This window comes from Apium graveolens, chromosome 5, assembly GCF_009905375.1.
Source record: "Apium graveolens cultivar Ventura chromosome 5, ASM990537v1, whole genome shotgun sequence".
NCBI lineage: Eukaryota > Viridiplantae > Streptophyta > Magnoliopsida > Apiales > Apiaceae > Apium > Apium graveolens.
In genome coordinates this window covers 3,111,550-3,128,636 of record NC_133651.1, presented here as the reverse complement: position 1 = coordinate 3,128,636, position 17,087 = coordinate 3,111,550, and the positions used below count along the sequence as shown (strand labels likewise).

Below are 17,087 nucleotides of genomic sequence, written 5' to 3'. Positions count from 1 at the left end.
CTCTAATTGATTAGAAAGTATTTCTACTTTCTTAACAGATTCAGCTAGTTCATTTTCAACAGATATACAATGTAGCTTAATTTTCTCTAGGTCAATCAACTTATCTTCTAACACAGCATTTCTATTACTTAAAAACAAATTGTTCTCTTTAATCATACTATTTTCTTTAGCAAGAGATTTAAGAGACACACGCAAATGATACAGTTCAGTAGACATGTCATTAAAAGCATCATTGCACTCTTCTTTAGTAAGCTGTGTTAAATCAGTAGTGATTACCTAGTTGCTTGATGAACTAACTTCATTTTCCTCAGAATCAGCCATGAGAGCCAAGTTGACATATTCCACATCTTCATCCTCTTCTTCTCCATCAGCTGCCCAGTCTTTTTCTTGAGTAATGAAAGCCCTCTCCTTTTGCTTGAGCAGATCAAAATATTTCTTTTTGTAATCTACTTGGTCAAATTTCTTCTTTTCAGAAGTTGGCTTTCTGCACTCACTTACAAAGTGTCCACTTATACCACAATTGAAACACTTGAACTTGGATTTGTCCACCATGTTCTTATGAGGTTTAGTGGCTCTAGTGTTTTTCCTAAATTTCATCTTTGCAAATCTTCTGGACAGAAATGCAAGATGCTCATCAATACCATCAGAGTCATCTTGGCTGGAGTTGTCTTCATTCTCAGCAACTTGCTCCTTACCCTTGCTTGATTCTGATTTGCTTGTGCCATCTTTGGAGTTTAATGTTGATCTCACAGTTTCTTGTCTGCATTCTTTCTCATTTTCAGCTACCAAGGCAACTGAACCTCCTTTCTTTCTTCCCTTCTCCAATACCTCATCCTGTTCCAGCTCTAGTTCATAAGTCTTCAAGATTTCATATAATCTTTCAAGAGTGAAGTCCTTATAATCTTGAGAGTTTCTCAAGGAGACAGTCATGGGTTTCCATTCCTTTGGTAAGGATCTTAAAAATTTAAGATTTGAATCCTTCACCTGGTACACTCTACCATACAGCTTCAGTCCATTCAACAGCTTTTGGAATCTATTGAATGTGTCATTTAAAGATTCATTTTCTTCAAAATGAAAATACTCATACTGTTGAATGAGAAGCTGCATTTTGTTTTCTTTTACTTGTTCTGTACCTTCACACAGTAGCTGAACTGTGTCCCAAACCTCTTTGGCAGTTGTGCAATTTATCACATTATCAAACATATCCTTGTCAAGACCATTAAACAAAATGTTCATAGCCTTCTTATCCTTGTGGACATCTTCTGTGTCTTCCATTGTCCATTCTGCTCTAGGTTTTGGAATGGATTGACCAACAGCAATTGTGGCCGTAGCAACTGTGGCTACTTTGTGGGGAATGTGAGGACCATTCTCAATGCAGTTTACATAACCTTCATCTTGGGAGAGTAGATGAAGGTGCATTTTCACCTTCCAATGGTGATAACTGTCTTTGTCAAGAACTGGGATTTTTACTCCAATATCCTTCTTACTCATCTTTGTTAGTTTCCAAGATCTTTAAACTCTTTGTGTGTCAAGAGCCTGCTCTGATACCAATTGTTATTCCTAGTGGACTAACAATGAGATTTACAGAAGGGGGGTTGAATGTAAATCTCAAAACTTTTTCAAGTTTTGAGCAGTTTTAAAGGCTTTGTGTTCAAGATAAACAAGTGTGTGAATTGCTTTAAGCTAATACAGACAGATATATATTCAAGCACTAATGTAAAGAACACAACAGACCTTAAAAACTTTTCTGGTGGATTGTTGTTCCACCAGAGATGGTATTTCAGAAAATCTGTGATTCAAGAAGTTGATCACAGCTGCGTCCTAGTACAAACTAGATAATTTTTCTCTCAAGATTTTTCTAAACAGCTCTGGAAAAATTCTTGGTCTAATTACTAGCTGCTACTTGGTTTATATAACACCAAGTGTACAAGTGAAGACAAAGATAAAAAGTACAATAATAAAATAAGTTCTCCACTTGTTTCTTCTCCATTTTACTCCAGTGCATTGTTGACTATTGCCTCTTTATACTAGAGTAGAACGGCTGCTTTTTCTGATGTTCCTGAAATAGGCTACCACATCTCAGTTGTCTCTGTCAACCCATGTGCCTCTGTTTGTAGGTACAACTACCACTTGTCAACTGCTATTTAACAGAACATCCGTTGAAGCCTTCATCCATTGATGGTTTTATCCGTTGATGTGTTAGCAGTTGAAGGTCTATCCGTTGATGTACTCATCCGTTGAAGGATGTTATCCGTTGAAGCTTTAGAGACATCCGTTGAAGCTTTGTTTCTCATCCGTTGAAGGTCTTTAAGTTATCCGTTGACACCATTTCATTTATACAAAATTACAAGGCATGAAATACTTATAATTGGCCTTCCTATCTGCATATCCTCTAGTAGTCAACATGACTTATAATTTCCCTCAACATTTAAGAATTCATATCTCAAATTCAGAGACTGAAATGTGCTACAACACTAGACTTATTTCTAAGTAAAGCTACACCATCAACGGATAGCCAAAATGGTCTTATCCGTTGAGGCTACAAACACTAGATTTCTACTTAAGTGTTTTGTTAAACATATCATCAAACTAATGCACATATATTCCTAACACATTCCTCTCTCGAACTAGGGTTTCTAATCGGGGGTAACATTTTGGAGAAGCTGGTCACATTTTGGAGAAGCGGGTCACAAATTGGAGTTAGGGTTTCTAAATGGATTTCGAGCTAGGGTCAAATCAGCTTTCAGTTCAACATTAAGGTACTAGATCTATCTCTCTCTCTCTCTCTCTCTCTCTCTCTCTCTGATTTTGTGTGCATCTCTCTCTCTCTCTCCCCCTCTATTTCTGTTAGTTTCTTCTCTAATTTGTTACATGCGTATTTTTGTATATTTTATACATGTATGTTACATGCATATTTTTGTGTAATTTTAATTGTAATTGGGGTTTTTTATTTTTGTAGATTTGTAAGTGTGATTTTTGTATTAAATTTGTTTCTCGATATTTGTTTTTATCCGATTGATTTTCATATTAGGCTTTAGTTATAACTTACTTGTAAATCATCGTAGTCAAGTGAATAAAATTGATTGTGTAAATAGATATTTGTTGTCGCTATAATGCAATTGTTTATGAGTATTTACATTTATGTTAATTTGACCTTTATTCCTCAGAGTTTCAACCATTTACGAGTATTTACATTTTTGTTAAACATCAACTGTCACAGTTCAGTAGGTAGGAGGAGTGGGATAATACGGAAATGGGTGTATGCACATGTATATTAATGGTCATATAACATGGATTCGATACGTATAATCTAATATGGATTTACGATTTCAGGGTTGTGTTGTTATGCTGTGTTGTTATTAATACATATAATCTATAATATTGGTTTAGGATTTCACTTCTGCGTTGTTATTAATACGTATATCTAATATGGGTTTAGGGTTTCACGGTTGTGTCGTTATTAGTATGTACAACCAATGAAAAGGAGAACATAAAATATAACCTCGGTCTGCTCAGGGCTTCACGGTTGCGTTGTGTTATTAGAACATATAACCAATATGGGTGTATGGTTTCACGACTACGGTGTTTTCTTTTAGGAATATAACATTATTGTCCTGTTTTAGTGATGGACGATGATCTAAGTCAATAGATAACCCTTCCAAAATACAGTACACCTTACATTAAGGGGATAAAGGATTTTTTAGAAAATGCATTTCCCAAATTTTCCGTAGGCGATGAAATGTTGTGCCCTTGTAAGAATTGTAGAAATGGCAAGTGGCATACTCAAGATCTTATTTATGATCATCTTATTTGCCACGACCCTTGTCCATTGTATGCGAATTGGATTTGTGAGGTTTTGAGCAAAGATCATAGGATAGATATTGAACGGGCAGAAAATATGGGTTTTGAAGATTCCTTTACCTTCGGAGATAATTTGGGCGAGATGTTCCATCGTACTAATGATACTACTGGACCGAATGATGATGCCAAAAAATTTTATGGCCATCTTGAAGAGGGAAAGCAGCCCTTATATCCGGGCTGCAAAAAAATTTCCCGCTTAAGTTTTATCATTAGGTTGTACTCTTTAAAGTGCATTCATGGAATTTCGGAGTCGGGGTTCGGGGATTTATTAGAGCTGATAAAAGATGTTTTTCCAGAAGCACACATTTCTTTGTCTTTTAATGCGACAAAGAATGTTATTAAAGATTTAGGGCTCGATTATCAAAGCATACATGCCTGCCCCAATAATTGTATGCTGTTTTGGGCTGAAAATGAAAAAGAAGAAAATTGTAAAACTTGCGGTGCTTCAAGGTGGGTCGTGGTGGAAAAAAAAATCGCCGTGGACAATAATGATCCAGCTGTGGATCTTGAGGATGGTGGATCGGGAACTCAAATGAAGACTGCTAGTAAGGATGGTGGATCATGAACTGAAAAGGTATGTCATAAATGTCATAAAGCTATCATTTTCATATTTTCTAAATTCTTCCCCAAATGTTTCATCGGGGTTGATAGTTTGTAATACATATATACACAAACATTGAGTTTTACATGATTTATGTTTCAGAGAGGGAAAACTGAGAAAAGCAAGGTGCTTATTGGACGTGGACCAACAACACGGTCACGAGCCAATAGTGTTATATCACAGAAGCAAGGAACTGAGGATGCTACTGAGAAGGAAAATCAGTCATTATCACATATGGAACCTGCAGAACCTCTGATTCAGCTACCGTCTATTGAAGCAAATGGTTCAATGGAGGCTTTTTGGGCTATGCGAAAGCGCTAAAAGGAAGCAGCTGCAGCGACATCGAAGATTTCTCCATGTACAACTGCAACTACAAAGACTGCTACAGAAAATGTTATTGAAGAAAATGTTTTTCCGGACATTGAATAAGAGGAGGAAACATGTATCTTCTTTCCTTTATTTATGAGTACATAAAATGATTATTTATAAAGGAATTATTCCTTTAAGGCCCCTTAAAGAATACTCACTTTGAGGCTGCCCACATTCATATATTTGCCATAATTGATTAATTTGCATCAGTTTAGTAAATTATTAAAAATTGAGGTTAATTGGCATAAGGTTATTTATGTCATTTAAGTTAATGAAATTGAGAAGTTAACCATGGTTACTTATGTGATAGATGTCAAACTTTTTGCATAAATTTAATTAGCATATGTAATCTATAATGCTGTTAATTGTTATTTGTGTTTTTATATAATTATTAAAACACAACCCCCATGAGAATTAATGTATTCTTTATGACAGTAGGTCCTTTAGAGTGTCCATAATCCAAGGTATGTGTTATCTATATTTATCATTTCAAAAATAAGGGCTGCTTATTATAAGGACACCCATTAAAAAAAATAAAAACTAAAAATAAGACATCTTTATATATCAATCTTTGAAATACGACATATTAGAAAAACACCCATAAATATAATCAAATTTATTATAATATTCCTACTTTGTTTGATTTTCCTGCAAGTAATTTTTGCTCATATATAGTTGAAGTTCCTAAAAGGCTGAGAGGACCGACGAGGGTTCATACAAGAAATATGGACCATCGAGTTGTTCTTCAGATGAATGAAAGGTTCCAGCCCGTTTCAGATGAGGACAAAGTAATTTCTGAACTTAGTAACTTCTTGGGGACACTTGCGAAGCGATGCGTGTCATTTACCTATGTTTCTTGGCGTGATGTTCCGAAAACTTTGAAAAATACACTGTGAAATTATGTCAAGGTATCACATACATTGTTTAATTATCATGATTTATTTATCTGCAACATTATCTTTGATTAACTGTACTTGGTGTTCTTTATTTTGTTGACTTTTTCCAGCAAAGATACATTATACCTGATGAATGTGAAACATGAGTGTTGAAAACCATTCAGTCATCTTGGAAGACACGTAAGAGCCGAATTAAGAAGGCGCATTATAAATCATTTAAAACTGATGAAGAATGGATGGAAAATAGGCCAAATGATATTCCCCTTGAGAGTTTCAAGTTGTTGCTGGAGTACTAGAATGATGAAAGCATTAAGGTTTTCTAATTCCCCCTGCACTTTCATATTTAATTCTGTATTTATATTTGATCTAAGTGACATAAAGGTATTTCATATTTTTGTAGAAAAGAGCAGCGACAAATGCAAGAAGTCGATGTCAGTATACAGACACACACACTACTGGTCCAAAGACTTTCGCACAAATTCGAAATAATATGGTATGGTCAGAATCTCAATTACGCAAATTAACCTCAATAAGCTAGTTGTTACGCAAATGTATGAATGTGGGCAACCTTCTGGTTACATATATTACTATATATCTAGAAATTAATTTCTATATTTCTTTTGGCTAACTTGTTCATTTTTTTCAGAAAAAAAGGACAAAGAATCAGCGTCCACCACCTGAAGCAGAGGTTTTTGTTGAGACTCGTGAGCTTACTGATGGTCGTGAGTATAAGACCAACACTGAAGAAATAAAAAACAAAATTGTAAGTGTTTTTTTATTAATCTTAGTGCTTCTGAATATCCGCTAATGTCGCAAGATGGTTAATTAGTTGTGTTTTATGATTTATTTGGTGTTTAGAAGTTTTATTTATGTACTTGCATGCATTTTTTATTTAATGATTACTAATTGTGAATTTAGTTGGATTAAATTGTTCGGTTATTTTGAAATTAGTTAGTGAAGCATTTAAATTATTGTGTGACCGAGTGTTCGTTTGTTTTTCTGGTATGTAGAAAAAGATTAAGGAAAAAATCAGTACGAGCGAAGATCCCAACGAGGAACTACTTTCTGATGGTAAAAAACATGGGCCATCTTGGCTCCATGGAAGATGTCCTGATGCTGCAAAAGGTTACTCCAGTACTGCTGGTTCGACAAATACTTATGTACATGAGTTGGCAGGAAAGATAAAGCAGACTCTGGTGAGTGAAGTCGAGGCATCAATGACGAAGAAGGTACAGGAAGAAGTGGATATGCAAGTCAACAAGAAGGTGCAGGAGAATATGGTCTGGTTACTTAAGAAAATAGCCGACGCAAATCCAGGCATCACAATCAACCATCAAGATTTCTGCACAACCAGCGATGATCACGATTACCTCACACCAGTTACCGGAGGCTCTGGACTTTAGATTTCAGATGTGCACCTTTTTACATATCTTATTTTGCGTACTAGTAACAAGTGTTATCATACTAGCTTTTGGATGTTTATTTATCGTCCTAGACTAAGTACCTGTTCTTTGGAGTATGTGGAGTATGTGGAGTTGGTGAATTGTGTGAAACCGCAGTATTTGGTGGGGGTTTGTGAAAAATGATATGGAGTTTGGTTGAAATTGTTTATTTGGTTGACTTGGATGAAAAACAGATTTTATGGCATGTTGAATTTACAAACCATTCCTGTCAATTTTTTTTGAAAAATATGTTACGTTAGGTACTAAAAATGTTACAAAGAAATTGGTATAATACAAAATATTACTGTTACAATATGCATCAAAGGTAACATTAAAGTATGTCTATAGTATCACATTATGTATGTTACCTTTGCAAACAAATAGGGCACAAAAATGGGGCCCACCAGTGGGGACTACATGTGGGCCCCACCGGTGGGCCCATTTTTTTCGAAAATTCTGAGTCCAAAGGTAACATACATATTATGATACTATAGACATAGATTAATGTTATCTTTGACAGCTATTGTAACACAAAAGTGAATGTTATACCAGGGCAAAAGTAATGTTACCTTAGGGGCCAAAGGTAACTCGAAAAAAAGCAACTTAATTTTTATGTTACCTTAGGTCTTTTTCTGGCTGTGGTAACATTTTTTTGGGCCTCTTGTAACATTTTCTTGGTGTTGCTGTAGGTCATTTATGGTGTAGTGCATAAAACATCCTCTATTTGGTAGTCGGTTGTTCGATACAGTCGTTTGATACGATAAATAACAACCGTCAGATAGATGAGAACCGTTGGATGCAATAATAAAATAATATTATATTAAGATTTAAACTGCTCTCATGGATCCAGAGTTCAAACCCCGTCAACAACTTATTATATTTAAACTTTTATATTCTTTATTTTAACAATTTCCATAGGTTGAGGGTTTGAGTCCCGTGAACAACATATTATATTATATTATTTATTTTCAGTCAAGTCTCAAATTATCACACAACATTTATTATTATAACTTATTATGTTCTTCAATTTATTTTCCAACTATTGAAAATATATATCAAAATATAGTAATTTTAAGATATAATTATATTATTAAAAATCTTGTTAAAAGCAATCCGTGTATCACACGGGTTATATGCTAGTATAAATTATATGTATATATACATTTAATATTACAAAAATATGTATATTTATATAAATGAATATATAAATATCTTATATATATTTAAATAATTATTAATAAATTTATTTATTTCGTGTTATGTCGTGTACAAATCTGTACCCGTTTAGATTTAGCGTCTCATCGTGTCTTGTACTTTTGTGTTCGTATCGTTAAAAACCGAACACATATTCATTTATATTGTGTCGTTTTATTATGTTATATACTAAATTATCCGCCTAGTTATGATATTATATTGCTCATTAGATTTATGAAGAAATGCTAGTGACTTACGAAATAGCAGTCCCTATCGATTTTAACAAAAATATGTTAAATACTACTCCCTCCGTCTCAACCAATTTTTTACACTTTCCTTTTTGGATATCTTATTCTAATTCAATTCTTTACATTTCAAAATTTAATCAAAATAGTCAATGGATCCCACCACTTTCCCACTTTTCCTCCTTTTTCACACTACTTTTACTCCACTATCTCTTTTTTAATATTAAAAATTAACGGATCCCACCATTTCACCTACTTTTCTTTCTATTTTTCACTATTTTATACATATTTCTTAACCTACGTGCTTAAACCAAATGTAAAAAATTGGTCAGGACGGAGAGAGTATAAGTAAGATTGAATTTCAAATATAAAAAAGTATGATTATATGGTTATATGGAGATTACAAATTATTTACAATATTCACTATTCAGTATTATCTTATTTATAGTACCATATTACATATGTACACATCAGGTGTCATTCCGAACACAATTTTTTCAATTTTTCGAATGAGAATAAGGTTGTGTATTTCATATAGTCATACTATTCTCGGCCCCGACAAAGGAGTGACATTTAAAATTCTGCACCAAAATTCATCGCAAGAGATCGTACTGAGGCCCTATCGGAGTTACCAATAAAAGTTGATTCAAGTGTTCTACTAGAACTCTTTTTATCCATTTCTTTCTCCTTCAGCTTAGCAGAATCAGTGAAACAATATACTGGTGCTTGCCAGTAACGATGCTCAAGCACTTTTCCCACCTCAAATGTCATCACATGTTCTATGCCGCCTCCTGCATTTTGCATCCACATCTAAATTTTAACTCTTGATACTGTTAATAACTCAATAAATATATATCATGTTCGAGAACATTTGTTTAATTTGAAATGATATATGATTTGAGTTGTTATTCAAATTCTCAATTTAATACTAATGTATGAATGTTATGGATTTTCAATGAAATTCAAATTCATTTTTTTATTTATTAAAATATATTATTTGACCAAATCCTTAATTTCAAATAAAATCCAAAACTTTTAAACAAGCAGATAAGAGATTGATAAAGAATTCTTTATTTCACCAATTAATCTAACATTTTCAATATCATGTGTTCAACTTTAGTAATCTGCAGTAGTCGATCAGTTACATTACTAATTTGGGCACGAGTTTTAGTGCATATGCAATTTTATAACCTAATCGATGAAATTTGAAGTTTATTAAAATTTGAAGTGACAAGATTATAATATATCAAGTTATGGAAAATGTAAGGGACTCTAATATTTTGTCAAAAAATTTCTCCAACTCTGATGCTTTATATATATATAATTAGTAGGGGCGGATAAAACTGGATATCCGTCCGATTTTACAATACAAACATGATATTTGGTTTTTCATCACTAAAATTACATTCAGTATCCGGATCCGATTTAACCGGATATCCAAATATTCGGATATCCAATGAAATCGAACCGAAAATCGGATTATCCAAATTCATTTAAAACTTTCATTTTTTATGAAAATTACGATTTACGAGATAAGTAATACATATTCGAGTTGTAAAACTAATAATGCATGAAACTATACTTTTTCATTATATTATTACTTGGGAAAAATGGCGACACATAAATTAATTTATTATAAACATCGGTTCTAAATTTGCACACATGATCGATATAAATATATTACTTATTACATATTTCCATTAATTTTGTTGTTATCCAGTTTTAGATTACTCGTCAAACATAAATTATTATTTTTTAGTATCACTTATTCAAATCTGCAAGTATGGTCAATATAAACATATTGATATTAATATTACACACTTATATCAAATTTGTATATGATACTAATGAAAGAATGATAAGTCAATTAGATATTAACGCGAAACTTTGGAAGTCTCAAAGAGAAAGAGTCACGCTGTCACTAAATATTTTTTTAAACAAAATCTAAAAATAAATATAATTTATCATGTATTTATATATAATTTATTTTTATTAAGAAAAATAAAAATCGGATCGGATCTGGATATCCGGTTTTATGATTTTTTTTGATCTGGATCCGAATCTATATAAAAAACGGATCGGATATTCAGTCCGAATTATTCGGATCGAATATCCTAATTATCTAATTTTTTAATCGGATGCCGGGTCGAAAATTCGAATAATCAGTTTTCGAATTTTTATGTTTGCCCCTAATAATTAGTTATTTTCATAATAATATTATAGGAACCAAATGTAAATATATGCGTTCATAAATAAAAAATCCTTCATGTATTAATCACGTCATTTGATACAAATTTTGGAAAATATTTTCGGAACACCTAATATTATTCTTAATTACTCAAGTTATTATTATATATGTTCTTTATTTTTTGACACTTTTACTTTTAAGAAATATATATCGGTGGTTTAACCGTATAACCAAAATTAATATTTTTTGTTGTGAATTAAAATTTTGATTGTTTATTTTTATTCATAACTTTTTTAAAAAATATTTTTTTGATAATTACAACACACATATACCCCGAGGTTCGAACCCATAATCTCCCTTCGGAAAGCCAAGAGCTCGAAATATTACACCACCACACACAAAAAGAAAAAAATGCATAAATGGAAAGTATTAGACCATCTCCATCTCAACTACCAAATTTACACCATTTTAGTATAAAACCAATCCAACTCAAAAAATTACACTATTTTGATGTGACATTAAAAGTTACACTAAATTTGGTCTCACAATAAAGTTTTAGAGCTTTCGTATATTCTTGTACTCATTTATTAAAACAACTTTGTTTCATTTATATCCTATTACTTTATTATTTTTAACTTAACTTTTGTACTCTGATAATAAAATAATCTATATAGTACAAGAATGAGTTATACGATGCACGGTTCCAATTAATATTTTTATATATTTAATATTTTATATAATTTTATTAAAATTTTAGTGTAATAACTAATTACTAAATTAATATTCAATACTTATAATTTAATTGTGTATAATTTTAAGTTTTGATCAAATAATATAATATATGATTGATTATATTTGAACAATTTATCTTATTCATTAATAATAATTAATTTTTTTTTATTGGCGGAATTCGATCATAAAGTACTTTTTTATATTAATAATAATCTAAATATTTGTTGTTGGCGGGATTTGAAACTAAAAATTTTAGCACACATGTGAGATGAACTAGAACTACAACATAAATTATTAACTTTAGCTCTACGGTCAGAAAGTTAAAAGAGTCGAAAATTAAAAAATAGAGCAAGAAACGAGAAACCTATATATAAACACAACACTAACCTTCCAGAAAAATCCAAGCAACGGGTCTTTTAGAAACGACATCCTCGTAGTAAATCATAAACTCAACCTTGTTCCACACGTTACATAAAAACCCATCCATGTACTCTTGTCCAATGTACTTGGCACCCAGAACCCAATCAGGTCTGACAATTCCCACAGAGAACTGCTGAACCAAACATTCTTTACTTGAATCCAAAGTAAAGTGAAAAGAAGTGCCGTTGTTCCATTCCGGACCATAAAGAAGCTGTCCTAATTGTCTCTGAAGTATGCTCATGCTTATGCCACTAGGCCAGTTGTACCATAACTCGATTATTTCGCGTTGAGTTCGGTCTCCATTTTCGGCGATTAGGGTTGCGTGGAATTGTTCTGGCCATGGAGTCGGAGTTGGATCGGTGAGGCTTGTTGATGAGGGTATGGTGGTGGTGAAGAGAATGAGAAAATAGAGGATGGTTATGGTATGTGCCATGGAAAAATGATTATTTTGAATCTGGATGTGAGAATCGAGTTGGGGAAATAGATAAGAAATGATGGGTTCCTGTTTGATGCCGTTGGTATATTTTGATATCGTGTAATTTCGTGTTTCATATAATGAAAAATAAATACATATCCGATCCGTTTAACATTCGTGTACTTGAAGGTAAACACATATTCGTAACACATCGTTTTGTGTACATTTCGTATATAAAAATAAATTAATTAATTAATTAATAAATATATAAAATATTATATAGTTGAATATAATTTTACATATATATATATTTATATATATTAAAAATATATATTTTTACATATAACAGTATATTTTTGGATATATTTTTATAAATATATATGAATTTTATGTATATATATAATATTATAGTAATATGTATATTTATATATATGAATATATAAATATTAAAAAAATATTAATAAATTTATCATTTCGTGTACTTTCGTGTCGTATCGTGTATCCAAGGGTAAACACATATCCGTGAGTAAACACATATTCTTACTCGTTTAGATTTCTTATTCTTTCGTGTTGTGTAATTTCGTGTTCGTTTACCAAAAAACTGAACACATATCCATTTATATCATGTCGTTCTCGTGTCGTTTTATCGTGTCGTATATTAAATTGCCAGCTCTAGGTGTAAGATGTGGTGGCTATGAAAAATGTACATCTTAAATTCTTAATGCATAAATAAATAAAGTATAATAATTGATACGAAGAGATGAACCAGAACTGCGACATAAATAGATACACCCATCTCGGAGACAAGCCCTGCTTCCAAAGTTTAAAAAATAAGGAAAGTTAAAATTATTTTACTTTCATTCATTCCGAGTTTTAAAAAGAAACGAAAGTAACTGATAATAAATACAAATCTGACATATTTTTATTTTAAAAGTTTTCCCCCAAAAATAGAATGAAAGTATTTTATTATCTAATCATTTACTTCATTACCTTTTAAAAACTCAAGAGTATATGTTACATGTGTATTGTCTGCACAATTTGTATGTGTTCATTTTCGTGTATATTTCCTCTGCTAGGTTTTTATTCGAGATATTTTATAAATTATATATATATAGGGTGGCAATCCATGAAGGGCTCGCTTAGATAGAGATTCATAAAGAACCATTATTTAAAAAATGTAAATACTTAATTTATTTCATTTTTCATCATATATAGTTACAAATTTTGATTACCAAATTAAAAACGAAGTTGCACAATTTTTTTATTTAAAAAATCATTGAAATTTGATTAAATAATTTAAAGTGGTTCTGTAGTAGAATCACAGTAAAATCACTTTTATCCAAAATTATTTCACAGTAGAATCAAATTTAAAATCACTTATTTTTTTTTCAAGTTTCAATTGTTAAACGTTTTATTATATTTAAATATAATTATTATTCTACATTAGCAACGAATTTGATGAAATTCTATAATAAAATCAAGGTTCTCAACGGTTTTCTATATAAGAGGGTTCTCTTCTGAAGAAAGGCCTATATATATATTTTAATTTTATACATGTCACTAACATTAATAACACTCTTTTTTCCATCCCCCTAATCCCTTTCTTCCTTCTTTTAATCTTGTAACCTTCTTTCAACATTTTTTTAAATGCCCCTTATTGCTTAAAATCATGGTTGTAAAAATCGGCAATCGGTACTAATCGATTTAAGTACCGATTAGGGATTAATCGGCAAATCGGGGATTAATCGGAGGGATTAATCGGAACAAAATTCGGATATATTTAATTATTCTAATAATATTTAATATATTTACCTTATTTATTATGAAATATATATTTCAAAAATAATTTATAAATATTAATCAGATTTCAAAAAATAGATCGGCCAAATATTTTTTAAAGATTAATCGGGGATTTTTTTAAAAATCGGAGATTTTTAGAACACTGCTTAAAATAAACAACCCGCAATCATCTATTTATCTATTGGATCATGTTTATCTTTTGGCTTTCGGAAGTCTAATTTTTAGACAGAATACATAGATTAGAATGATATCTTCTGTTTATCTCCTTGAAAGTAACAGTTACGTATGATTTTCACTAGTTTGTAGAAGAGTTGCAAATGTAGAAGAGTTTAAATAGACATTTTAGAGCTTACTGCTGACTGGGAAATTATGAAATTTAACTTTAGACAAATAACACTTATCAGCATTAAGATAAGTATCGTGAATGAAAAACTGATAGCGATAAAGAACTTGCAAGTGTTGCTTCGCTACAGAACAGGAGAGCACGAGTATATGGCGCCGGCGGTCTTGTGTACATATTACATGGGTAGAACTTTTAGCAACCATACATTCTTATTTAAATTGTGTACTATTGGTACTCCGTCCCAACAAATATATTAATGAGTTGGGGCAAGGTGTATATACAACCATGAAAACGGGTCACTTCCCTTCATCTCATGTATGCTCATAATGCAGGTTGATGATGTGTTTCTGTTTTCAGGGTGTGGTCCGTAAGATGCCTGTGTTGATTTTCTTTTTAGTTGTCTTGTTGTGTTTCTTTCCTTTTATTCTCCTTTTTATTTCCTATGACTAGTCGGTTGTCCTCTAGTTTGGTAGGGGAGGTAACTATCATAGACTACTTGGACACGTAGAGGGTAGAGAGAAGGAGAGGATATGACATGGTACTTTGGTGAATGACACGAGTAAAAGTTTAGAGGATGAGGTTGAGTTGTGGGGCCTATGGCTTACGGATATTCAGCTTTCGGTGATAACTTCTTATCATTCGTGATTTGTAGACACTATACTTTACGGACTCTGAAGGCGTGTCATGCCTACGAGGTCGTAGGCCTTTTATTATTAATAGATTTCTTACATCCATAATGGAAATGAAATGGGAGAGGCCACATTTTAACTTTAGGGTTTTTACGGCTACAATCGTAGGGAGACTACAAATCTGATGCCATCACAAGTGTTTAAGACAAAATTAACTCTTCGCATAACATCACACTATGACGCTTATCCAATTGTGCTGTATACCTTGTTACACCACATTCAACCAAGTTCATCGTATTATACTACCTTTTGTCCACACCGAATTAGATTCACTAGGACTAGGTTACGAGAATAAAATTAATAGCAATGACTAGAGTAGAGTAACTGAACATTCTAAACAAAATACATATTTCTAGGGAAGATAAAGTGGAATGAGTAACTTCTTTTTTTGCTAAAGAATCGATAACTTTTATGTCTTGTTTTCCTAGTCTAAGGCTGTAATTCGGGCCGAGCGAGCCGAGTTTTGAACTGGGCGTAATTCGAGCCGAAATTAATCGAGTTGAGCTGAGCCGGCTCGTTTAGTTAAACGAGCCTAAACCTCTGCTCGAACTTGACTCGTTTAATTTTACGAGTCGAGCTGACTCGTTTAACTAAACGAGCCGATTTAACGAGTTCGGCGAACCGACACGTTTAATTTTACACTTAATCGAGCCTAAATCTCTACTCGAACTCGACTCGTTTAATTTCACGAGTCGAGTAGAGCCGACTCGAGTAATTAAACGAGCCGGAACCTCTGCCTGAACTCGGCTCGTTTAACTAAACGAGCTGAGTCGAGCCCACTTAAACGAGTTCGAGCCGGGCGAGCTCGCGAGCCGCCCAACCTGAATTACAACCCTATCCCAGTCTATATGAATATCACATTGCTCCAAATTATGTTGTGATCAGGAATTAAATCCACAGGAGGAATTTGGATTTCTTATTTCTAGAACTGTAATCTTGGAAGATCTTGGATTAGTTTGGGGCCATAGATGCTAAATATCTTTTGCTGACATTTGTTTATTGATTAAACATATTGTTTTGGATTGAGATTTCATCGTGACGACCAAATTCTCTGACCCCGAATTTGGGGACGTCTCACTTTTTCTTCCTTCCAAAACCATCGTATTTTAACAAACATCGACTTGCTTTTCCTTAGGCTTATACTCATGCCTTGTATACTGCTGTTTAGGGACAAAATATTAATATCAGACTAAGTATAGTTCTTATATTATTGATCTAAACTAAAACTAAAACTAAAATTCTAATTAAAACATAATTATTTTTTTTTTGCCAGAAAACATAATTATTTTTTAAACATACATATAAACAAATATCAATAAAATTATATCATTAAATCAGTAATATGTTTTTTTCAAACACCTCTTATTAAAAAATCATGAACATATACGTGTATCAATATCATACATCATCCATATCCAGTATATACTGCTTAGATCAGTGTCTGGAGGGGGAAAGATGTACGCAGATGCTATTTCCGTGAAGACCCCAACTTAGTATAATAAATATATAATGTGGCATATATATGTGTGTTTGTGTATATATATGCGTGCAAAAATGAAAAATAATACCCAAAACTCACAAAGAAAATAACAATCATCCCACCTCAACATTCAGTCTCTTAACCCGCCGAGTTGACACATTAAGTTGACATCGTTTGGACATGAGATTTTCCTTCATCCCTGTTTTCTGGAACAGTCATTGACGGCCTGAAACGATCACAATAGAGTTTGAATCTCGACCGGAGACTTTCGAGTGGAGTGTCAAATCAAGAATTTGAGCCTTGAAATTGAGAAAGAGATCAAAGAAAACACTGTGTATCAATATATTTGTATGAAATCATTTTATTCAAAAATTTTAATATTACAAATTTAACAATCAAATTCAATATAAAA

The 17,087-nt window shown here is 32.3% G+C and overlaps 1 protein-coding gene across 1 annotated transcript; it reads right to left on the bottom strand.

Moving 5' to 3' along the window:
• Positions 1–8,948: 8,948 nt before the first annotated feature.
• Positions 8,949–12,461, bottom strand: LOC141661990 (uncharacterized protein At4g14100-like). Its single transcript, XM_074469030.1, has 2 exons — positions 11,916–12,461; positions 8,949–9,399 (listed from the first exon to the last, which is right to left on the bottom strand). The coding sequence occupies exons 1-2, from the start codon at positions 12,379–12,381 to the stop codon at positions 9,182–9,184; spliced, it is 684 nt and encodes a 227-aa protein (XP_074325131.1). The 5' UTR covers positions 12,382–12,461; the 3' UTR covers positions 8,949–9,181.
• Between the last annotated feature and the right edge of the window lie 4,626 nt (positions 12,462–17,087).